This window comes from Talpa europaea (genome assembly GCF_964194135.1).
Source record: "Talpa europaea genome assembly, chromosome: X".
Lineage (NCBI taxonomy): Eukaryota > Metazoa > Chordata > Mammalia > Eulipotyphla > Talpidae > Talpa > Talpa europaea.
In genome coordinates this window covers 29417858-29442660 of record NC_140081.1, presented here as the reverse complement: position 1 = coordinate 29442660, position 24803 = coordinate 29417858, and the positions used below count along the sequence as shown (strand labels likewise).

The window sequence follows — 24803 nt, the reverse complement described above, 5'->3', positions numbered from 1 at the left end:
GTGCTTACCATTTTTCTAAAATTCTAGCATATCTAGTATCATCCATAGCTGGTTTCCTTTAGCTTTCATCTCCTTTGCTATCTCCTCTAAGTTGATGTTACTTAGAGGATATCGAGTCCGCCTCTCTTCCATCACGTTTCTGGGATGATCATATCTTGTCCTCTGGCTGTAAGCAGTCCCTCACTGGTTCCAGTCCGGCCTACAAGCAGTTCACATCTTCTGCCTCCAGAACACTTATTTCCTATTCCGGTTAGAGGAACCCCACTCACCAGAAGACATCTAATGGATTCTGTGGACTTGACTTTTGCCTTCCAAATCTGTGTTTATTTCCATCCTCCCACTCTCAAACTCAAATCTAAATCATCTTTTTTGTGCTTTAGATATATTCCTCTGGTAGCAATGTTGAAGACAGATGGAGTGTGTTAAAGCAAACAGACTACTGCAAAGTCAATGTTGTTTTGCTTAAATTCATAGATGGTTTCATACTAACAATGGTTAAAGAACACACTTCTCAGGGTAGAAGAGGACTTCCAACACTGGGGGGCTTCCTGCTCGCCAGTTGTTTTTTAAACATTCCTCTGAACCCTTAGTCAAAGTTCTCAATCCTTCAAGTTCCCAAAACCTCTTGCTCTGAAAGGTGTGACAATGTAAACCTCACTGAAATGCAAGCTCCAACACTACTTACCCTTCTTGGTTTTGTCTGATGTATTACATGAACCTCGCACATAGATGTACAGAGGGTAGATGGCAGGGGTCACAACTTACTCAATTTTGGTTTATGGGACATGCTAAATAAATATTTGACTAAAGGAAAATACACAATCTGAAAGTTTAGTAACTAGGTTTTGAGAAGCAAATACCTCATTTAAGTTAAATTTCTAAAATTATGTGATCTTAAATTTCAATTGAGAGTTACTTTTTGAGGTCCTAATTGTCAATTTACTACTTTAGAAAAGCAACTTAAATTTTAAAATGCAGAAGTCAATTTTTTAAGTAGGTTAAAGTGGAGTTGCTACACTGATACTGATAGTGTACTCATACTGTAAGTAACCTTACTTTGCTTGACAGTGAGAAAAGAATATGATTTAGTTCTCACTTTCTAGATCAACATCTGCTTTTTTATACACTATGTAATTAGCTTCTTTCTTGAAACAATGTATTATAATGAAATTTGTTTCATTATTCAGGCACCTGTGATGAGTGTGTTTTAACCGGCTATAAGGAGAAAAAAGAAAAAAAAATTATTCTACTTCTCTTGAAATCTGAAAAATGTAAACTATAAAGGATGTTAAATTGGCAAAATGCAGTCTACATGAAATTTTGTTCATTTGGCTATACTTGAGAGTAATGTTGATGTGTTTTCTTAGCTCCTACCCTCTACTCAAAGACTAGAAGCTCCTGAACTACTGTTACTCTTGACATGTATCTTCCAAATATGTATGGATTGAAATACCACTAAATTACTCTTAGATGTTCAGACAACTTATATTATCTGGGCATAAAATTATCTTAATAAAACCATAGAAAATGAGATACTGTGCCAATAAGATAAACTAGAACTTAATATTTAGGCATAGCTTTAGCATTCTTATAATCTGTATTTCTGGAGAACTGGCTTATAGTTTTTGTTTGCAAGAATGTTTGTCTTGAGTTCTTTTAAAAATGTTGGTACTGAAGGGTGTGCTCTTATACCTCTAAATCATATACAGTATCGTAAACCAATGGCAATTATTTTCTTCTGAAATTATAAATGAGATGCTGCTGCTAATAGGTATTAAGTGTTTACCAAATTATTAACTGTCTCCATGCTTACATACCTTCAAACTTTCTAGGAGGACAACATACTCCAAAACTATCTTAAGAGTACTTGAATAATGCAATCAGGATGTCTTTCAGAGATGATCAATTCTCTTTAGTTAGATATAGAACTTCATTTATAGCATTCTTTATGCTTCTTCACTAAAGTTTTCTGAAAAATAAAAATCTTAACAGCCCCCACCCCCGGTGACGCAGCAGTTGAGCGCTGGGCACGGAAGCTGCCCGTAGCCTCTGCAGCACCGGTTCTATCCCTGGCCGCTGGGTGAGGGTCCCACATGGCACACAGACCTCTCCTACCGCGCCAGCTGCTTCCCTCAGCAGTGTATTTCATCAGTCTGCCTGTTCTGCTTTCCGCTCTGGCTCTGGCCAATTCTCTCACCCTCCCGTGCTTCTGACTGTACCCAGTGCTTGTACAGATAAATAAATAAATCTTAAAAAAAAAAAATCTTAAAACCAGTGTAATAAATGAAAATATGCCCAATGCAAGGTACCATAATTATGAAATGAAATGCTGTCACTAACTACAAGTGATATATTAATGTTAATGTTAATATAGCTTGCTGTATCTCATTAGAGATAAAATGAATTTGTAGACCACCCCCCTCCCAATCATGTCATGCAAGCAGGAAAGCATGAAATTTCAAAACTGCCTACCTTTTAGAAAGTCTCTTAATTTATTTGCATTCTAAAATAGAGCCCTTGACCTGGATCTTTTTTACCATATAAAATGCTACTAAGTGATGTACAAGATTTGTCAAGCCCATATAACATTCTCTTCAAAATCTGAAGTTCAACCACTATTTGTTTTTTACTATTAAACTACATTTTGGCAGCAATTGTTTATTGGTCTGTCATTGCAGTAATTGCAACTTAACAATAAACCAGTCTGACATTTTAGGTCTTGAAGATACATACCATATATATTTCTTTAAAAATAATCATACTTTTGTAAGCAATACTTTACAGTAGACACCTCAAAAATCTACCATAGATGTGAAACTTAAAACGAGAAAAATTTAAGTTCTAAATCTTTATACATATATATCCAGATTTCTATATATATTATATATACATACATAAGTATATATAAAATATATATAATCAGATTTGAAAAATGAACAAAAACTGGGCACTGTACATAAAGTCTTTTTTTTAAAACTCAAACAATAGAAAACTCTTTAAACATTAAACAATTTTAATAAAAGTTTCTGTACAATGCTAAGCAGTTTTATTTACACATAGAAAATGTAATAGGAGTAGTGTTTGAAATTACAGAACTCCTTAAAATTTCAATGGCAGGTAAATCTGGAAAAAATAACAGCATTCCATTCACAAATATTTTCAAGCAATAAATATGTATTTATAAATAGTGTAAATTTACATCAAGATTAGAAACAAAAATCACAAATCTGAAGTTTATTCCTTAGTCTATGTGCAATCCATTATCTTTGTGACTTGGCTGTTAATTTTTTAACATTTTATTTAGGAACCAAAAGTTTAATAACCGTCATGGTTTCAAAACAAGACAGAAAAACATAAAAGCAGTAAAAAAGTTCCTTACCTAACTTTTCACATTAAAAAAAAACTTGACCAAAGAAAGACTTAAAATTGCTAACTACCTTACAAAGAAATGACCAGCTAGGCTAGTATTTTTCCAAGGAAAATTCTGAAGGGGGAAAAGATAGATGAAAACCAATTCATCAGCCCAGAAATAGAGAAATATAAAAGAGGTTGTCTTCAAGTCAGTAGTAGTCTGTATGATGTTGCCAGTTTTGTCAGATATATACAAAACATGGAAATTATTATTTTTTTTCTGAAGTACAGCTGATCAGCTTTGTGAGTCCTGGAGTAGGAGCAGTGTTCTCCCCTGTCCAGCTGGTTGACACTCCGCACTTGGAAGGTTGCATAGACACAGTTTTCAGCCAGCAGCCTTACGAGATAAGCTACAAAAATCAGTGGTGCAGAACTGGGTTACTTCCTGAATAGCAGAAAAGGTCTCATTTAATGTCCATGGAACAATATCAAGATGAGGAAGATGGTAATGGAGGAGCCTGAAAATAAAAGTAAGATATGTTATTTTGATATACATGTGTTAAGTATTCCCTAGCTCAAGCCTGAAAACATAGCAAGCTTATGAAGTTAGGGGAAATAACATTTCTCAATAAAGTCCAAAAGTCTGCTGCATGATAAAAAAGTATATAATGGTCCTTAACTGTCTTATATCCGAGAAGCCTTCCTAAAAATATGAAACTATTTCCCTGTTCAGTACACACATTTTTCTATACTTCACCAATTAATCAACAATTCTTAGAGGAGGGGGCTCAATGGGTTACAGTGGACTATTGGTGCTTTGGTGGTGGGCACAGTGTGGTAAGACATCTACAGAGGTGTGAACTATACCCCTAAAACATATACAATGATGTAAATCAACATTACCGCAATAAACATAATTTAAAAAGAAACTTCATTTAGAAAGACTGAAAAAAAAAAAATAAGGTCATGCAATTATAAGCAACATCCCCTCCTTCAGAGAAAACACACCCCCACACCCCCCGCCCCGAACATTATTAAGCTGACCATTTTTTCAGATTGCTTAAATTAAAAAAAGGCTTGTGGAAAATATATCAACTACAATTTAATGTGGGACTTGCTTCAGAACCTCAACTACAATTTAATTTGGGACTTGCTTCAGAACCTAGTTCAACTACATAATATACACTATTTTTTTAAAGCATACTGCATTATAATTTTCTTAATTGTGAAAACTATTTAAGTCAAAATATTAGGAGCCAAATTTCAAAAATTCAGTTTCTGATCACATATATAAAAGTATGAGAGGAAATCAACAAATCATAAATTATGTCTGTTCTATTTATAAAACTGCTGATGTGCTAGAGTAAGATGCTTCCTCCCAAGCATCTGCTGTTTAAAATTAAAAACTGTGCAATTCATAAGTATACTTGAATTTCATAAAGTTATATAATATACCAGGAAGTTAAGCTCCATGAAATATTCCCATGCGGTTAATATTTCTGGCCAGGACAAAATTTTAAATAAATACAATTAGCTTTAAAAGCAGTATATTTAAAAGCATACTTGCTGATTCATTTTGTGGATACCAATAACTTATGTACACAAATATTTCCTCAACTGAGATCAAATGACATAAAGGATATATGAGTGTTCCACAGCACAAAATGTAATTATTGTGACATTATTTAGAATGATCTCACGCAAGAAAAGCAAAGAACTACGGTAATTTCATAGGAATAAATACTTGGGAAAGGAGGGTGGAGGTGGTGTTATCCTCATGTGCTATCTAACAAGCCAAAGGAAAATTTAAATATACCATTACCTCCTAATTATCAGGTGGCAGAACAAACACTGCTGCTTCCCTATCCAACTAACCATGTACTCACATGTTGATTTCACTTACTAATGTAAATTGGTCATAGACTTGCATCAGGTCCTCCATTTTGTACTGTTCTAGCACCACAAAATTTTCCAGGTTTCCACTTGTTTTTCGTGCACAATCTTGGCAATGCACCACATAGGTCTTTCGAGAATTGCTCTCATTAGTGACAAAAAGCAGATCAAAAACCTCTACCTATTTTATACAAGAGAAAGAGCATTCAATATAGACAGTGGTATTTATTTATTATGACTTATTTTGCTTTAATATAATCACAAAATTCTACTTTATATGGGATTATGACCGCTGGTTAAGAACAGGTACTATGAAAGACATAATTGTGTTTGAGGATCTTTTTTATTTTTTAATTAATTAATTAATTAATTAACTAATTTATGCAAGCACTGGGGTACAGTCAGAAGCATGGGAGGGTGAGAGAATTCACCAGAGCCAGAGTGGAGAGCAGAACAGGCAGACTGACGAAGTACACTGCTGAGGGGAGCAGTGGGCGGCAGGAGAGGTCTGCGCACCATGTGGGACCCTCGCCCAGCCGCCGGGGATTGAATTGGCACTGCAGAGGCTGCAGGCAGCTTCACCGCTGCGCCACCAGGGAGGCCTGTCTTTAATGGACCAGGTTTATTTCGCACCAAACCCAAAGATACGGGTAGTAACATATATTTAGGGGAATTATCTAAGGGAATAACATACTCAATTACAACCACTAACAAAAGTCTAATTCAAAAGTTTGATAAAGTCCAGTCCATTTTTTGTTTTAAATCCAAAACATTTAAAATGCACTCAGATGTTAGAGATCATTATTTTCCTTCTAGGTCTTTCTGATAGTCATCATAGGGCCCTATGTCTTCCCCCACAGACTGAACTCAAAGATGAAGACCAGAGTGTATTTCTTAGCCAAATCTCAATACATACTTGAAGGAATATAAGTTAATCAGTTTTCAGATGAGGAAACTGACAGGTAAGTGACAGCCAGTGAGAGCATGTTAGCTCTAAGTCTCATGTTAAGGAGCATGAATGCAAACAAAAAGTTCCATGAGTGTATATATTTTATATATTAATGAGAATCCCATGATTTTAGAATTATCTCAATCTTATACAGAAAGATTGATGAGTTGCTGAGGATCAGGCAGAAAAAAGAAGGAATACCATTGCAGGATCGGAGTCATTCTCCAATACTGGAAAACTGATACACTGATTTTTCCGAGGTAAAATATACGTAACAAGAATCTATCCAATCACCTATGATTCACGTTGGCCAAGTAATACAACATTAAAATAGTCACAGAAGATTGATCAAGGTACTCTGAATTGCATTAGAGAGGAGTCAACATTGATCTGGCTAAAGCCATACTTAACTATATCCGGTTTAAAAATTCAACTAAATTTCTTGATGATTATGATGTTGACTATCTACAAGATACATGATCCTATAATACTTTAATTCATAGTTAGCGAAAAAGTCATCATCAGATTAAATTTTAATATGATAACCAAGGAACAAGAAAGTAAGACTTGATACAATGTCAATTTCAGCAAAATGTATTACAACATAGAAGTGTATTAAAAAAAAAAACTGAAAAGAAACCAAATATGGAGAGGTAAAAGGTTTAATAAAACAACTGTGGATAAGAGCAATTACTTACCTCACAGATGCTACAGTAATGTGCTGGTTCTTCTTTTGTCCGTCCATGCCATATAATCTCTTTTCCTGCAGCAATGAGAGCTTCCCTCAATGTCTGACATTGCTTCAGAGTTCTCAGAAGACAATACCTATTATGGGGGAAAAATTATTTGTGACCAGCAACTGAATATTAAGTATTTTCAGCATCAAAGAGATTACAGAGAAATAACGTCGTAAGACCTGGGTCTAATGCTGGTGACTTCATCATTTTTTTCAATTTCTCAGATGTTCTCAGATTTAAAAAACAGGGCCAATCCTCAGCAGGTCTGACAGTGACAATTATCAGATCACTTAAAGTTGAGAATTGGTATGTAAGTATCAAAACATAATGATCTTAATATATAAAATCTGACTCCTTGTTTAAATATAAGGTGTTACTTTTGGCTCTTATTTGGGCAAGTCAATTAACCTCTTTGGGAGTCAATTTCCTCATCCCTGCAATAAAGGGTCTAATTTCAGATCTGAACTGCTATGATTCTAGTAAAGCAAGAAAGCACATTACTTCTCCCAACATTGCCTAGACACTCATTAACAACATTATCTGTATAGCTGCTTTAGAAACTTTTCAATCTATAAGCAGAAAACCATTTATGGGTTTAGCCACCACAGAACACAAAGTTGTTTTCACTGTTGCACTAAGGGAAAAAAAAAAAAAGACTTAATTCCTTGATTTTAACTTGAAGGAGATAAAGGATAATCTTTCATTTATAATAACACAACTGAACATTTATTATAAACTTATCTTTCTAAACTCATACTTAGGGCCTCCAGGGTGGCGCAGCGGTTGAGCGCTGGTTCAATCCCCGGCTGCTCCCCGGCCACCGGAGGAGAGTCCCTCATGGCGCGCAGACCTCTCCTGCCGCCCGCTGCTCCCCTCAGCCGTGTACTTCGGTCCTTCTGCCTGCTCTGCTCTCCGCTCTGGCTCTGGCCAATTCTCTCACCCTCCCGCGCTTCTGACTGTACCCAGTGCTTGTATAAATAAATAAAATAAATCTAAAGAAAAAAAATAAACTCATACTTATGATGCTAACTAACAATACAGTGAATTCTCACAATTTGTGCTGCTTTTCCTATAACTTATAATTACTTGGAATTGTCTTGTAAACTCGCTTACTCTCCTGTCACTCTTAGTGGCTCAGGTTCTCGATTTGAACAGAGAAGATGGACTAGATGATCTCTAATGCACTTTCAGTTCAAAAATTCATAGACAATGAAAATACCCTAAAGAAAAAAGAAATGGGTTTAGCAACTAAATGTTGTTTGAAAGCAATGGTCTTGTCTATTTTATTCATGCTGTCTACTCACTCTCTAGGGCAGTGCCTGGCATACAGCGGATGCGCCATAAATATTTGATAAAGTTGTTAAACAGTCAACACTTCAATAACAGCATATTTAATTACTCTTAATTTGTATGTCCTTACTATTTTATAAGTTACTAGGTTAAAGTATTGCTACTTATCAGACCTCATGTCTATCAAGCCATGGTAAAAAACTGACTAAAAATAGACGTAAAATTTGTTAACTTTTCTAACAGATATACAACAATATGAACTTTACAGTTGTAAAGCAAACTCTTTAAGTATCTTATTTAAAGAATTTCTCAATTTGGCTTCAGCATTTCTTTTGTATTTAACTTATTTAGAAACAACTAAAGCTTTAGACTATGGCTACAAGTCAAAGCTAGGACAGCTATGAGGTGTCTGTGTGTGAAGGGGTGTGTGTGAAGGTGTGTCATGGGAGGCAGTAAGTAAAAATTTAGATCATGGCCATCATGGCAAAGAGAGAGAAAATATAATTCAGACTAAGCCAGGAGCTCTTAAGCAGTACTTGCTATTCCCACATTTCTCTGCATGTTTCATACAATCCACCTCTGATCTTACTGAACAAATTTTGCAAACAGGGCTTCAAAATGTTTCCTTAACAGTAAAAAAAAATACCTAAAACTCTGAGATAACTGTGGAAAATTTGCAGGCTCCACTACGTTCCCATGGGGGTAAACAAACAAAAATGATAAAACAATAAAATTATATAAACAAAAAACAAATAAGAACCAGACAGGTGACAGGGTATTAGGTACTTCACATATACTACGCCATCAGGCCTCTTAAACCACCCTGTGCAGGAGGCACTATTATTTCCATGTAACAAATGAGGAAACTATGGCTTAGAAAAGCTACATTTGTCTGGTATCATTAAAGCTATTTTTATATGGTCGGGTTAAGGATTTGTAAAGATAGAAAATCTGATGTATCCCCTATCTTACACCATACCCTCTTCTTTCTGGCCTCCCTTTCTGTCTCCTTATTCACTCTCCCTGTTCTCTTTTGAAGATGAGAGTCTTGGGGCTCAATTTTTTTCCTCCTACTCCAAACACATGCAGTTTTATGCTACTCCTTCATTCTCCAATGCCACTGACTACACTATCGGTTATAGTTATTAATTTATGCTTAGTTTGGTAGTTTCATCTTGAAAAGGCAGTATCTACTTTCCTGCAAACAATAAAGGATTAGAGATAGGGGTACAAGTCAATACTACTAAGCCAGAGTATTCTGCTTCTGAAATTATAGCTCCAGAACTTTTACTGTGTAAGCCATTAGAATCTTAGAAAACTGCAAGCACTATTAATCTGATCTGACAATGTATAACAGAATTGTGGCTTTCCCCCTTGCTCTTATGTTTCCCCCCCCCTCAGCACTGATATGTATTGTTCCTTCCCATTTTCAAAAAGGTAGCAGTTGGAATGGAAAGAGAATTTAGAGATACGGGTTTTTCTAGAGTCCATAGCAATGAGCAGTCCTAAAGAAAGGACCTGGGACAACTAAAGGGTACAGAAAAATATAAGTTAAGAGATTTAGGCACAGATTTGACTTAACAGTAATCTATTCAGCTTTTATTTACCCCAGACCCTGCTTTTATGGGACAGTGTTTGAGTGCATTGAAGAGCTAAAAAGTAAAAGTCAAAATCAGGGTTGTTATTTCCTCTTCATTTTAGCTTTGCTGAATTTTAATAAATTTACAGCAATTAAGAATTCAATCTGTTTAAAACAAAAAAAGTCACTAGCAAAAAGTATTAAAATGTAGACAATGGAAGATGCTATTTTTAATAAAGGAATTTTAGGAACAGGATCAGAAATTATTTTAGGAGCTAAAGAAGCAGGGAATTCTTTGATTTTTAAGAATCAGTCTGGTTCTAGAACTCAAGTCCTGGTTTTAGGTGTTTGGATGAAGCACTACACAAAAAGGCAGAGAATGTTAAAGACATTTCTGACTTGGAGAAAAATCCATGAAGAGGTTAACTGAGGGCTTGGTGTATTTAAAGTTAGATGGCAGAATCTCTAACCCAGCCCAAGACTCATCCACAAAGATGAAACCTGGAGGGAATGAATTTTATAGAGAAAAACTTCACAAGAGGGGATAGAAATGAAAATATACTTGAGAGATTAGAATAAGAAAACTGAAGACTATAACATGGTGATTATGCATATTATATTTCTAAATCAACACATTAGGGTCAAAGATAAAAAATATAGTGTGCCATAGATGCTAAGGGAGGGAGAGTTCACCTTCGGGTGAGGGAAAGCAGAAATCATGTAAGTTTTTGTAAAGAAGCCATCCATTTAGCTGTGAGCAGGAAGGAGAGGTGGTAAGAAAGCACCTTCGAGCCAGGAAAGAATGCCATAAACAAAGATAGCTGGAGGTTACTTAGGTTAGCAAAGAACTGTTCTTACAAGATTTTAAACTTGGGATGAGGTTTCTGGGGCAGAGTGAATAATAGGAATGAAGTCATGATGATATTTTGTTGAAGAAAAACAATGAGGATTACTCTGATATTCTGGGAGTAACTGTGTTAGCATGCCACTGAAGGGTATCAGGGACCAAAAACTATTAAAGGTTATATAGTATAAAAGAATTCTGCCATTTGTCACAAAGAAACACTATTGGTATGGAATATCTTCTTTTTTTTAAAAGATTTATTTATTTTTATACAAGAGCTGGGGTACAGGCCAGAGGCATGGGAGGGTGAGAGGATTCACCAGAGACAGAGCAGGGAGCAGAACAGACAGATGACCAAAATACACTGCTGAGGGGAGCAGCAGGCGCGACAGGAGCGGTCTGCCACGCCATGTGGGAATCTCCCTGGCCAGCCGGGAATCGAACCCACACTGCAGAAGCTGTGGATAGCTTCAGAGCACTGTGCTCAACACGCTGCGCCACTGCGGAAGCCCCAGGTATGGAATATCTTTAATAGAATTAGTGTGCATGGAAAAAGAAGAAAAGAAAGGATAGTCCTAATGAAACTTTGAGAAGTACCTAATGGGCAAATGCCTAGCTAAACAGAGTCTGCCTGGACTGCTGAGACCCAGAAAGCTTGTCACAAAAGTCTAAGGCGGGCCTCCCTGGTGGCGCAGCAGTTGAGCGCTGGGTTGCGAAGCTGCCTGCGGCCTCTGCGGTGCCAGTTCGATCCCCGGCTGCTCCCCGGCCACCGGAGGAGGGTCCCACATGGCGCGCAGACCTCTCCTGCTGCCCGCTGCTCCCCTCAGCAGTGTACTTCGGTCCTTCTGCCTGCTCTGCTCCCAACTCTAGCTCTGGTGAATTCTCTCACCCTCCCGCGCTTCTGACTGTACCCAGTGCATGTATAAACAAAACAAACAAACAAACAAACAAACAAACAAATAAAACATGCCTCTATTAAAAATAATTAAAAAAAACAAAAACAAAAACAAAAACACCCCCAAAAGTCTAAGGTACCTGAGGCACCTTCTGTCAGGGAACAGCAATAATGGGGAAAGAAAGGTCCCAGAAAGCTGGGACAAAAGGGGAAAAAGAAAATGCAAAATCAAAGTACAAATCAAGATAATGGCTGCCACTGTCTCTGCCAAGAACTAGGAACAGCCTCTCCACGCATCTCCTTCCATGTCTCCCCAAGTTCTCTGTGGGTACAAGCCAAAGCTGGAGAAACAAGAACCCGAGCATGGATTTGTTCCGATATATATGAAGCATGGTTGCTTAACTCCACCCCACTAGTTGCCAGCAGCTCCCCATTCAGGAAGTGTGGTTCATGGCATACTGGGACCTGTAGTCCAAGGTTACAGAATTATTAAGTGGAGGCAGAGAAAGGGGCACTTCCCCTTCACAGAGGTGTGACTATTTGACTAAATTTCCAAGTAAGTTCCCAAGTATCAGTGAGGAGACAGATGAAGCATGGGTAACTTGACAAGGCACCCCCTTTTTTTTTTAAGTAAAAAAAAAAAAAGAAGTTTAATTATAACCTGTATACTTCCTGTATGCATGGGAGAACCCAACATGACTAACTTGCCCAGGTAGCTTCAGATGCTATCTTAAGCAGCTTAGTTAAGACAGGGAGCTTGGGGGAGGTGGAGGGAGGAGAGGAGAGAATGGAAACTCAGTTAGGGAGGTTACCTGAAAGGCACAGTATGATTAGGAGATTAGGGCTTCCAGGAATAATAATGGAGAAGCCAGAGAGAGCTTCTCCTTTATGCACATCTTTTATAAAAGTACAACCTCCACCCAGCCTTCAGAGACCCTCCCATGAAAGAGACCTCCTGCCAAAAAGGCATTTTTGGGGGGTAGCAGATTTTATGCTCCCCTACAGTCTGGACAAAGCACTGCTAAAACCCTATGGTAATAATCTCAGCCACTAAAAAGTATATGGTATACAAATTAAAATATACAAAAAGGTGCTTTGCCCTGCCCAATCTTCTCTCACCAAAAGAGACATGCAGGAAAGAAAAGTAAAGAAACACACAAGCCCTCAAAAACACACCTGTTACCGATCACTCCAGGATAGTGTTCCCCTAGGACAACAGTAATTATATGTCAATAAGACATCTAACAGTTTCATTTAAACCAACCACATGGCTGAAAATCAAGGTCTCAGTCAATGATAAAATGAGTATCTCAAGAATTTTAAATTCTTGGACAGAAAAGCACGAAAGCAAGGATGTTAAGCATGACAATGCAGTTTTAAAATTTTAAGATTTTGTTTGCTCAATGTTATCACAAAGTATTGTACAGTCAACCCAACAGTGTATTAGACTTGCCTAGACGACAGCAATAGGACCTATAGTAAGGCCAGTATGGACTGGCCTTAATAGCTATACCCTCTTGTTCAATTATCAGGCCCACTGGCTATGACCAAAGAGTTACAGGATACCACATTTATCCATTTAAAAATAGAAATCAAAGGGAAAGGGGGCCTCCCTGGTGGCGCAGCAGTTGAGCGCTGGGTTGCGAAGTTGCCTGCAGCCTCTGCGGCGCCGGTTCGAGATCCCCGGCTGCTCCCCGGCCACCGGAGGAGGGTCCCACATGGCGCGCAGACCTCTCCTGCCGCCCGCTGCCCCCCTCAGCAGTGTACTTAGGTCCTTCTGCCTGCTCTGCTCCCTGCTCTGGTGAATTCTCTCACCCTCCAGCGCTTCTGACTGTACCCAGTGCTTGTATAAACAAACAAACAAATAAAAAACATGCTTCTATTAAAAAAAAAAAAGAAATCAAAGGGAAAGGGGAGTTAATACTTAACAGTTTAATTTATATCCAAAACCTCTGTGCTTGTGATAAAGTAGATATTATGTAAATAAGGTAATAATCTGTAATATGTGAGAAAGAAAAAGGAAAAGAAAAAAATAGTTCTAACACAGATCTAATATAATCTAGAGCTTCCCTAATTTGCCCAATCATAGGATTCATGTAGGCCACTTGAAAGAGATTTCAAGGTTCTTCCCACAGAGCTTTGAATTTACTTGGTAGGAAGAGAGCCTAGAAATCAATTTAGTAAGACTTCCAGGTGATTCATATGATCAGACAAGTAAAAACCAATGCAAGCCTCTTCATAAGTGACAAATTTGGAAATAATGTCTAAAATTTGTAACAATATATTTCAATATCAACTTCACAAATTGCCATGAAACCACAGAGAGAACAAAGTTAAGAGCAAAGATTAGTTAAGAGCAAAGATTCTAAAGCTAAATCGCCTGGGTTTAAATGCACACATACATCTCATACTCTGCCCCTCAGTTTCCTCAGCTGTGAAAATAGAATACCTAATTGCTATTAGGAGGATTATGTAATATACATCATTTTTGGATTAGTGCATGGCAGTTAGTGATCAATATTTTAATTCAACATGCCAAAATTATTAAAGAATGGTAAAATAAATGACATAATTACTAAATTGAAGTTATTGTTTTATTTGAAAGAATATATAATGAGTGCCAATGAAAGTTCAAGAGTTATAATGCAAAGAATACACAACAAATTTATATTGTTTAGTCTATATTCTATTATGTCAGGATTTTTCAACTTTAACACTATTGTTATTTTTGGGGGAGGGAGTGCAGCTATCTTGTGCAATGGAGAATTTTTAGCAGTAACCATGGTCACTACCCAAAAAATACTAGTAGCACCCCTCCCACTCAAGTCTTAACACTGCCATATGTCCCCCGGGAAAAGAGCAGGGAGAGGCAAGATTGCCTGCAGTTGATAAACACTACACTAAAAAAAAAACAAAAGATGATGACTGAGGTTTCTTCAGTTAATATCAATAATAATTATCAAGAGCTACTATTTACTTAGTGTTTATGCTAAAATCCATACTGTACCCATAAAAGTTGTATTAGAAAGAGACAATTACCATTCCCATTTTTCAGAGAAGGAACCAATGACTAATAGGTTTAATACTTCACCCATGGCCTCTGCTAGCCAGTAAATGAAGAAGCCAAGATGTGAAGGCAGGCTGGACTCCAAACATAGTGCTACCCTACCTGTAGTACCTCACTGGGATTATTAGATAGCACAACTCCAAGACATACAATTAGAAAAGAAAAGGTAAATGACAAACACATGATGATCATAAATACACATAAGACACAGAGAAAACATTAATTTGTACATACAAGATGGCACATTTAAAAACTGAAATATAACAACAGTGCTTTCAAAGATGGTCAAAAGAATGAAAAAATTCTATGAAAAGAAATTAAGACTGTGGGAAGAGCATTTCAATGGACTTAGTACTGTTAAGATTTAGAAAATTTATTTTCAACTTCTGGCTTATATGTAGTACTTATAGAATATGTACTTATCTGGAAGATTAAGAGGCAGCATACAAGAGAATGTGTTTTTTGAAAATTAACTTTCTACTGCTTAGTGTACTATCTAATATAATCCTAAATCTGAGACTTCATAATACTGAACTTTTCGGAGGAAAATGGGCTCTTTGGCATTTTGCTTCTGACAGACATTTAAAAATGTTCTCATGTACTTATCGTGGTGATTTAAATGGAACTCACAAAGTAATGAAGAAACCAAAAGTTTCTAATGTATCAGAAACATTATTATTACATTTACTTCCTAATAGTCCAATGTGATTGCAACAATTTATAGGGGCATATCTGTTGGAGTTGGCCTTATCTACCATTGAGATTAAACCACTCAACTACATCTAAAAGAATCTTTATTCCAAAAGCCTGCTATCTACAAGGAAATCTAATTAGTAGCAACAGTCTCCAGAGTTCACTTGTTGCGCTATCATTTAATTCCTTTCAAGGGATCTATTAAAAGGAATAGCTCAATGTTAAAACATAATGGATATATGAGTCTTGTGAAAGTGAAGTAAGAGAGTCTTAGTACTACACAGGGAAAAATTGTAGACCAAAGCAATGTATCTTAAATATCTGAAAATGCAATCATGAATTTGCAAAGAATGAGGGTTTCTCTTAACTCTCAATCAACTATTTAAAATTAAGAACAAAAGGTAAAAAGACCTGTATATTATACTATGATGTAGACAGATAATAGCAGCAATAACCTCTACAGCTCCAATTTTATGTTTTAAAGTACTCATTTAGCAAAATTTCTTTCACTCAGGACCCACTAATCAAAGTATTTATGATGTAGTTTATACTGGGGTGGGACAGGAGTTTACCAAAATAACCAAGGATTTTCAAGAATGTATAACTCTCTCCTGCCTCGAAATTATGGCAAAACAAATTCAGAATGTAGAACTCTACAACACAAAGGTCTGGCTTCTTCAGAAAAAAAGTAACAGGAGAAAGTTCTCACAGATTAGAGACTAAAGACACAATGACTACACACTGAATTCAATGTCAACACTGATTCAATCTGCATTAGGGGTGGTAATATAAAGAGAATAACAGCTAACTAAAGAAACCCATTTTGGGATTCTTGGGGAAATTTTTTTTTAACAAGTTATTTATTTTTTTATGCATACAAGAGCTGGGGTACAGCCCAGAGATGCGGGGCATGGGGGGGTGGGAGGATTCATCAGCAACAGAGTGGGGAACAGAACAGGCAGACTGAAATACACTGCTGAGGGGAGCAGCGGGTGAGACAGGAGAGGTCTGCTTCGTCATGTGGGTTGCTCCCTGGCCAGCTGAGGAGTGAACTTGTGCTGCAGATTGCTTCATAGAGAGGTGCTTAATCCTTGCACCACCAGGGAGGCTCTTGGGGAAATTTAAATGTAGATTATACATAGCTGATTACTGTGGAATTTCACATTTCTTATGTATGGTAAATTGTACTGTGATTATGTGAGAATATCCTTAGTTTTAAGAGATGCAAGTTGATTTATGTGACATGTCATGTTGTGAATTACTTTTCATATGGCTCAGCCAAAAGATGTATGTGTGTGTATGTATGTGTATACTAAGACTGCTAAGTAAATGTGGCAAAAATTTCTTTGATGACTCTACATGAGAATATATAGGTATTCACTGTACAATTCCTTTAATTTTTTGTAGATTTAAAAATTTAAAAATGGACCTCCCTGGTGGCACAAGGGGTTGCACTATGAAGCCATGCGCAGCCTCTGAAGCACAAGTTCAATGCCCAGCCAGGAAGGTAATGACCACATGGCGCAGCAGACCTCTCCTATCTCGCCCACTGCTCCCCTCAGCAGTGTATTTCAGTGGATCTGCCTGTTCTGCTCCCCACTCTGTCTCTGGTGAATCCTTTCACCTCCTGCATCTCTGACTTGCATTCCAGCTCTTGAATGCATAGATAAATAAAAATCTTTTTAAAAAATAAAATAAAAATTTCAAAATAAAAAACATCAGTAGTAGTATGTTAACAGTTTCCTTCACTCATTTCTTTGTGTGGGTACTGCTTTACTTTAAAAATAGCTAATGGTTCAGAAAACTCACAGTTAATGCCTTGGAGGGATTGTCTGTTACCTACAAACAAGGGATGTAAGATTCTTTTTCTATGCAATAGAATCAGATATCCATCTGGTTTCTTAAGATTCCCACTTAAACATCACAGAAGGAATTCAAATTCTGATGTCTAAAGCCAGTTAAGCTAATAAACATCACTCCCTATTCCTACCTCCTTTCTTTTCTTCTAACCCTAGTTTAATCAACAGACACAAAAAATGTCCAACTGCTTAGTCCAGGCCAAAGCCCCAGCAACACAGATTCCCCTCTCACCTCCACCACCCATTCACCAAGTATACTTTATTTTATTCTCTACCTTTTGCTTCTCCTATCAAAACAGTAAAAACCTTCTAATGTATGCCTCTAAATCCTCTGCCCTCCATTTTATGCTTTATCTTGTTGCCAAGTTATCTAAAATTCAGATTTGATTATTTCAAAGATTAAAATTTCTAAAGACTTCTCATTAGTCACTATTACCAACACTAAATCTACCTGGAATTTTTAACATCAGAAGTTTAAATCTACACAAGATAATAACATGAAGGAACAAGTAGAACTTAAATCTGAGGACCCTTAAAAGTCTGGTCTAAAACAGAAAAAAGTTTGCTTCCAATATATGGGGTAGGTGTTCATTTAAACAGTTTAAGAAAGTTATGGGCCTCCCCGGTGGTACAGCGGGTTGAGTGCAGCTGTCCGCAGCTTCTGCAGCGCGGGTTCGATTCCGGGCCACACATGGGGCGGCAGACCTCTACTGTCTCACCCGCTGCTCTTGTCAGCAGTGCTTTCGATCTGTCTGCCTGTTCTGCTCCCCACTGTCTCTGGTGAATTCTCTCACCCTCCCGCGCCTCTGGCCTGTACCCCAGTTCTTGTGTAAATAAATAAATCTTTAAAAAAAAAAAAAGTTATGCACCGAGTTTCCACTAAAGTTTTCCGAAGAAGTCAGGCTGTGAACTTTCCAAGTGAAGTTCACTGCATTATGAAATGAACGACATAATCATGATAACAAACTTTCTTTTGACTCATGCCAATGTAGGAGGTATTTGGAAATATGCAGATTACTTTATTTTAATAAAATAGCTAGGTTATAGAAGTTGGATGAGATTTACTAAACCACTTACTTAAATAAAAGGCATTAGGAAATTACAGGGCTCTAAAAGACTTGAACTTGATATTGCAAAGAAAAAATAAAGTGATGCTGACTTATTTAAAATACTGGTAATTCATTTCCAAAATGATAATGAGAAATTAGTAGGTGACAACAGGAGATAACATCATTTCCCATTATTAAGTCACTCAGTGCAAAGGTTCATAATCTTTTATGAAAGTGTATTTTTCATACACTTTGCATAAACTCATTTGGTGCTGAAAATTGACCCAGGGCTTTTTATAGTTTTCACTTAGCTTATCCCAGTGACTACTGTTTTACTGCAGAAATATTAATGTGTCTGATTTCAGGATATTGTCACAGACCCTGCTGGGAGGGTAAAATACATTATCTATGCACTGTAGTACCTTTCTAAATCCAAAGAATTATGAGTATCAAACATATTTGACTTAAGGGGTTAGGATAATGGACAATGGAGCTGCAGTACTACTTCTGTGAAGCATTTCCAATATTTTTCCCTTTTTTCAGAAGTGTATTCCGCTGTGCTCCTCCTCACTCCCCTTTCTTTACACCAGTATCTCCATCATTAGAGCAAAGATCATGATAATGAACGTTTGAACATTTCCCCACTTATATTAAGCAGCCTGAGAAGTGATCACACCCTTCTATCACCTATCACAATATCTGAGATCAACTCAGTTCATAATAATTATTAAATATAAAATAATAAAAAGAAATGGATAGAGCTCAGTAAGAAGATGGGAAGGCACAAGGTAAATTTTGCTTACATGCTTTTTGGTTGGGCAGATTTACTACTTAACCATGAAGCTGTAAAAGTCACATAGTAGATGCACTGTATTTAAGAGCTAAAAATAATTAACAATTTAGGGGGAAAGTTAAGGAAAAGAAGTATCTTTGCATATCTCAACATTCTATTTCTTATGTCTAAGCTGATTTTTTTTTCCTTTAAAACAGTCAACAATTTGCTCAATGTATACTAAGTAGATGTTTTACTATAGATACAGGAACATAAAAGGGGTCAGGTTTAACATTTGAAAGTCATATTAAATGGCTTAAAATAGGAAACAGAGTGGTCATAAGTGCAAAATTCAAGTACACATCTAAAGACAGCAGTGAGAGAAATGGGGATTTTAAAGAAAGTCTGTATTTGTGCTTTTGTTTATTTAGACTAGTTGGTTGCTGATGACTTCAGTAAAAAAACTGATGAGCACACATAAGATGGAAAGCCAAATTTCTTTGGTCAGTGGAGTGAACAAGAGATGAAGAAAATGAGTCAAAGCAGTGGGAAGGAATGGCAAGAAGAATCACTTAATCAGATTTGGTATAGCTCACAAGTCAGAACAAACCAATACCACTTTCTTTGTTGGCAGGATACTAGATTCGAAGACCAAAGCAATGATGTAAATATAATTTTACACGAGAACTGAGCTTGTAGAAAAAGACCCCTATTTTGTAACAATACATTTTCCATGCTCTCTTCTGAATCGTATTTAGTTTGCCTCTTTGTTTTTCTCAATTAGAAGTATTCCTTCAAATTTTGTCCCCAATTCTCCCCCTTTTCTTTCTCTCAAGGTAAATCACAAACAGCTATGTAGAAGACTAGCCTACTCATTCAGCTCTCTCAAGTTCTGATTAGCTTCTGCTAAACAGCACTATCCAATTATTTTACTGGCTCCTCAAACTTGCCCCTGCTTCAAAACGGGTAACCTTGGGAGGCTGAGACCTTTAACTGAGATACAGTCTGAGAAGCACTTTGCTGAGTGCTTCGCTCAGTACCAAATTCAAATAATGAACTAGCATTATTACTAAACCATCTAGAACCCAAAGTATCTTTGACTCACTCGTTTCTCTTATCACCCAGAAATTTATGCTATTTAACTGCTAGAATGATCTTTATGAAACCCAAATTAGATCCTATTAGATAAAAACCCATCACAATCTCTCTAATAGAATAAATTTAGCACATAATACATTATCTGCCAACTAAGAACTTTTACAACTACATCTTATTTTACTACTCATCATATACATTGTACTCAAGCCAGAATGTATCACCAACTACTTTCAACATACAGACAGCAAAGTTCTACCATATTTACTTTAAATCTCATACAAATACACAGTAGGGAAGGAAGTCAGGAAGAAGGGCATAGGCAGGAGGTGTTGGGGAGAGAATGAGTGTACTGTAGTGAATATGCATTTGCTGTTCCCCCAGACAGTCTGAGTTCCTCTGAGTCTTTCACAGTGTAAGCAGTGTATTATGCTGAGTATGGTATGATTTTAGTGGTTAGTAAAACAGGGCCTCTCCACATAAGTCAACTACTCTGCCTAGTGTTCAACTGAAGAAAAGGATTTATTCTCTCATGAGACACAAATGTATTTTGTGTTAGACTGAATGAAGGACACATGGTGTGTGTGTGTGTGTATATATATATATATATATACACACACACACACACACACACACATACTAATAGTTTATGGATGAATTGAGGTTATCTTTCTGGTGGTGCAAGAGTTTGGTCTTTAGCTGGCTTCAGGTTCTACTCCTTTCTCCTTTCCCCGTCTACACATAAAATATCTACCTCCCCAGAATACAGACTTCTGTGATCCCACAGGGCTAGGAAAAATCTAGTGAATCTCTCATTGTATTTTTTTCTATTTATTTATATGCATTAACTTTTACTTCATGGCAGAACCTATACTACAATGTAAGCATATGTGCACTTACACACATAACCCCTTCTATTAGTGCCTATCTGGAGCTTTCTATAAGGTCAGAAAATACCCATTAAATGAAACAGAGGCTGAATGACTATTTTTAAAAGGAAGCTTATACAAAGCAAAGTCTAGAGAGGTTCACATTTTCAGTCAACATGATGACAAAAAGAAATTGCGAATCACATCTCATGAAGACTCAAGTTGGGAGCAGAATTTTTATTATAGTGACGAATACAATCAAGACTCAAAATGATTGGAGATTTAGTAGTTCAGGGTAAAAATGGAGTACAGATAAGCATTTAAGTGCATGTAGGTTTAAAAATATATGTGAGTAGGTATGAGGAACTAGTAATTTTAAATGGAAAAACATTTGTATGGCTACAAATCAACACAAAACAACTTTATAACACAGATACTGCAGTGTCAATGTTCAACATTTTAAATATTAAGAGGGACAATGATAAAGTGGAAGATGATGATGGCAGGGGGGTGAGGTTTGATAGGGGGGTTGAAAATATAATATCGAGGAGAGATGTCTGAATTAATGAAAACCAGGAAGGAAGAACAAAATATGACAGTGATTGTGCCATGGCTCCTTTTTCCCTGTTACCTCACCACCCAACCTATGAGCAAGTCTTGTGAGCTTTTAGCTCCACCTCAGCCCCTAGTTCAATCCCTACCCAACCACCCCATGAGTAAATGTCTGTCCAGGGCAGTCTATTTTGTTGCGATCTGCAAAACTTGTCCTTTGAAATCCATTTTCCACCAAGCAACCAGATTAATTTTCTTCAAGTTTAAATCAGGGTGTGATTTGAAATATTCAGCTGCTGAGGTGAAAAACTGTACACCTGAAGTCTACACAGTGCTGTAAACTGTTACCTCAATATAAGGGGGGAGAAAAAAATCACACATACACAAAAAGTTTAATTCAGAACCTAACCTTCTGCTTAATGTCCTCTAACAGTGTTCTGTAATATCCAGAATTAATACAGACTTCTTACTATGTTGTAACAGTCCATGTATAATCTGATTCCTATTCATTTCATTGAGCTTACTGCTACCACTCTTTCTCTCATTGTGCTATAGTCACACTGGTCCTTTCATACTAAAACATACAAAATTTGTTCCCAATTTAACAGTTACTTGTCCCTGGGGCCTGAAATGTTCTATGTCTAGATCTTCACATGGTTGACTGCATCTCCATTATTCAAGTCTAAATATAAAACTCATCTTCTTAGACACCTTCCCTGATTACTTCAGAAAAAGCAGTATTCCCTACCTCCCAATCCAAATACTATTCTATGTTATCTTATTTGTCTGGATGTATCAATAACTTTTCTGTCTGGATGTCTCTTGCTCCACCAGAATTTAACTTATACACTGCTATCATCAGTACCTACAACAGTGTTTGTGGCACAGAACTGGTTCTGAAACACCTGTTGAATAGGATTTATTCTATATAAATTCCAAATATATTTAGGGAACTGAATCCCAATGACAGGTAGTTTTAGGTAAATTTCTAAGAACTTTCATGCGTGAGGTAATGAATACGTTCAAAAAGTTTCCAGATGACTACAAATTATAGATGCTATAAGAAGGGATTATTGTAGTACATGTAAATTTTGTACTAAATGATCTTTAAAAGTGTTTCCAATTATAAAATTCTAGTCCTTCGAAAAGGAGTTACTTTCATTCTGCATAGCTATTATGTAAATGATAACTATGCTGTACCCATCCCTTTACCTTCAAGATGATCTTCATTAGCCTCTAGCTTATGCCTATCTCCAACATACTAACCACACCTTCAGTGACTTTAGATAATTTTCCCTCCAAAAGTAACCCTAAACTTGCTATCCAGAGAAAAGTACCATTCTGATATAGAATAGGATAAATGGATAGACAACATCTCTCTCACACCCCAACTACCAATTATATTTATATAGAGTATGATAACTAAGATCCAACTTATAAAAGAAATTTTATATTGCTCATTACTTGCTATGATTTGGTCTTTGTTAACCACTTCTGCTTAGAATTAGAGAAAAAATTGCAACTGATAATAAATGACTGTACCATAGGATAGGCACTATCCTTGACAGCACAATTTTTGTTTGAATAAAATTTTGGATTTATGTTTAAATCGTTTTAGCAAGATAGAATTATTTTCATAAGACAGTGTTTTGAAAACACATGCTGACCACACTAATACAGTTGTCAGAGAAATATGTAAGTGCTATTTTAACAAAGACAAACTTATTTTATCAGTGAATATAAAACAGCATATTCCAAAATGAACTTTGGAGATCAATTCTTTATAAGATATTGGTCAAATAAATGTCTGGGAAATACAAAACATTATAAGCCCCTTCCCTTCATTCACAAAACACATCAACACTTACAGTCTATAAAAATAAAATAATGAAGGACTTGTGGAACTTTATTTAAGCCATCATTTCCCATATTTCATTGATCAGAATTCCCCACCTTTTGGAGATGGGGATAGAAGTGATAAAACACACAGTTTATATAAATACTGCTTATAGCACTGCCTGAAAATAGTACTTCTAAACAGACTTACAAATTAGGATAGAAACTGTGACAATAAATAAGAAGCTTGCTAGGATAAATGTATTCAAATTATTCCTATTAGGTGTTAAAAGCAACTAAAAGACAATTATAAGATGAATGATTTAATTAAAACAAGTAAAAATTAACATTTATGCCAAAACCCTTTATTAAATGCTAATTTCTCCATATAAGCAATTATTTTTTGATGCCATTCTTTGCTTTGAACACTAAACGCAGTCTTTCAATATTATAACTAAAGTTTTTCCTAGGAATCAGGTGTTTCAGAGGGTACTGGGGAAGCACAGGTTTGTGAATCTACCAGAGTAGAACCATGTGTAGCTCTGTTCCTCTTTGTACCATGGTGTACTGACTATTTGAAAGGGAAAAATACTTTTAATATATGGATTCTGTACTATGCTTTGCTAGACATCTGGATCATTTTGTTTTGATGTCAACCTAATTCTAAGGGGGGAAAAGTATTGAATAGTTAACATTCCCCAAAAAGAGAGGGACTACAGCAGTTTTAGAAAGCACTTACTTAATCATTTCAAAAAGCTTTGGATCTGAGACCTTGATATTTCGTGCCATATTCCAGGAAAGATGAACCATGGGTACTATTGACTTCACACTTTGCAATTTGTTCCATTCGTACCGTTCCACTGCCAATTTATACTGGCAGGCTAGGAAAAAAAAAACAGTTATAAAGTAACCCAAAGTACCAAAAATATGAAGATAACCATTATCACCCTCTTGGGAGATCATCAATACCAACTGTGAAAATCTGAGAATATCACAAGAATATTTTTCTCATTTTTTTATAATCATGGCAATCAAAAATAGTAGTTATCATGTCAAGAGTGCATACTAGAACTATGTGCCAGGCACTGTGCTAACCTATTTTTTATATATTATCTTATTTAATTTTCACCACCATCTTATTATTATTATCTCTGTTATACAAATAAAGAAGTTGAGGCCCAGAGAGGTCATAAAACTTGCCCAAAGTTGCAAGAGCCAGGATCTGGTCCTAATCCAGTTCATTCTGGCTCCAAAGACCATATATCTTAATTTTAAACATCTACTGCCTAAAGGCAGGCATAATTCAAAAAGATTTTAACATAACAGGGCTAGTCATATAATATACTAGGCAAGAGAAAAATCTGAAGGAATGAGTAACCACTCTACTTTGTTTTCTCCCATAGGGGTTTCCGTTACAAAACGAAGCACTCTAAAAATGATTAGTAAGTATATCTTTCTTGTATATAAAGACAT

General features: G+C 36.4%; 1 protein-coding gene across 13 annotated transcripts in view; it reads right to left on the bottom strand.

Annotated features, from left to right (window-relative positions):
- Positions 1–3839: 3839 nt before the first annotated feature.
- The window catches only part of KDM6A (lysine demethylase 6A), a gene marked incomplete at both ends in the record, with an annotated part of 179318 nt that continues 158354 nt past the window's right edge, over positions 3840–24803 (bottom strand). For all 13 annotated transcript variants that reach the window (XM_084259185.1, XM_084259191.1, XM_084259193.1 and 10 more), the window contains 4 exons: positions 3840–3869; positions 5255–5425; positions 6892–7018; positions 24070–24211. In XM_084259185.1, the coding sequence (XP_084115311.1) occupies positions 3840–3869; positions 5255–5425; positions 6892–7018; positions 24070–24211 (470 nt within the window). The remainder of the gene's footprint in view (positions 3870–5254; positions 5426–6891; positions 7019–24069; positions 24212–24803) is intronic.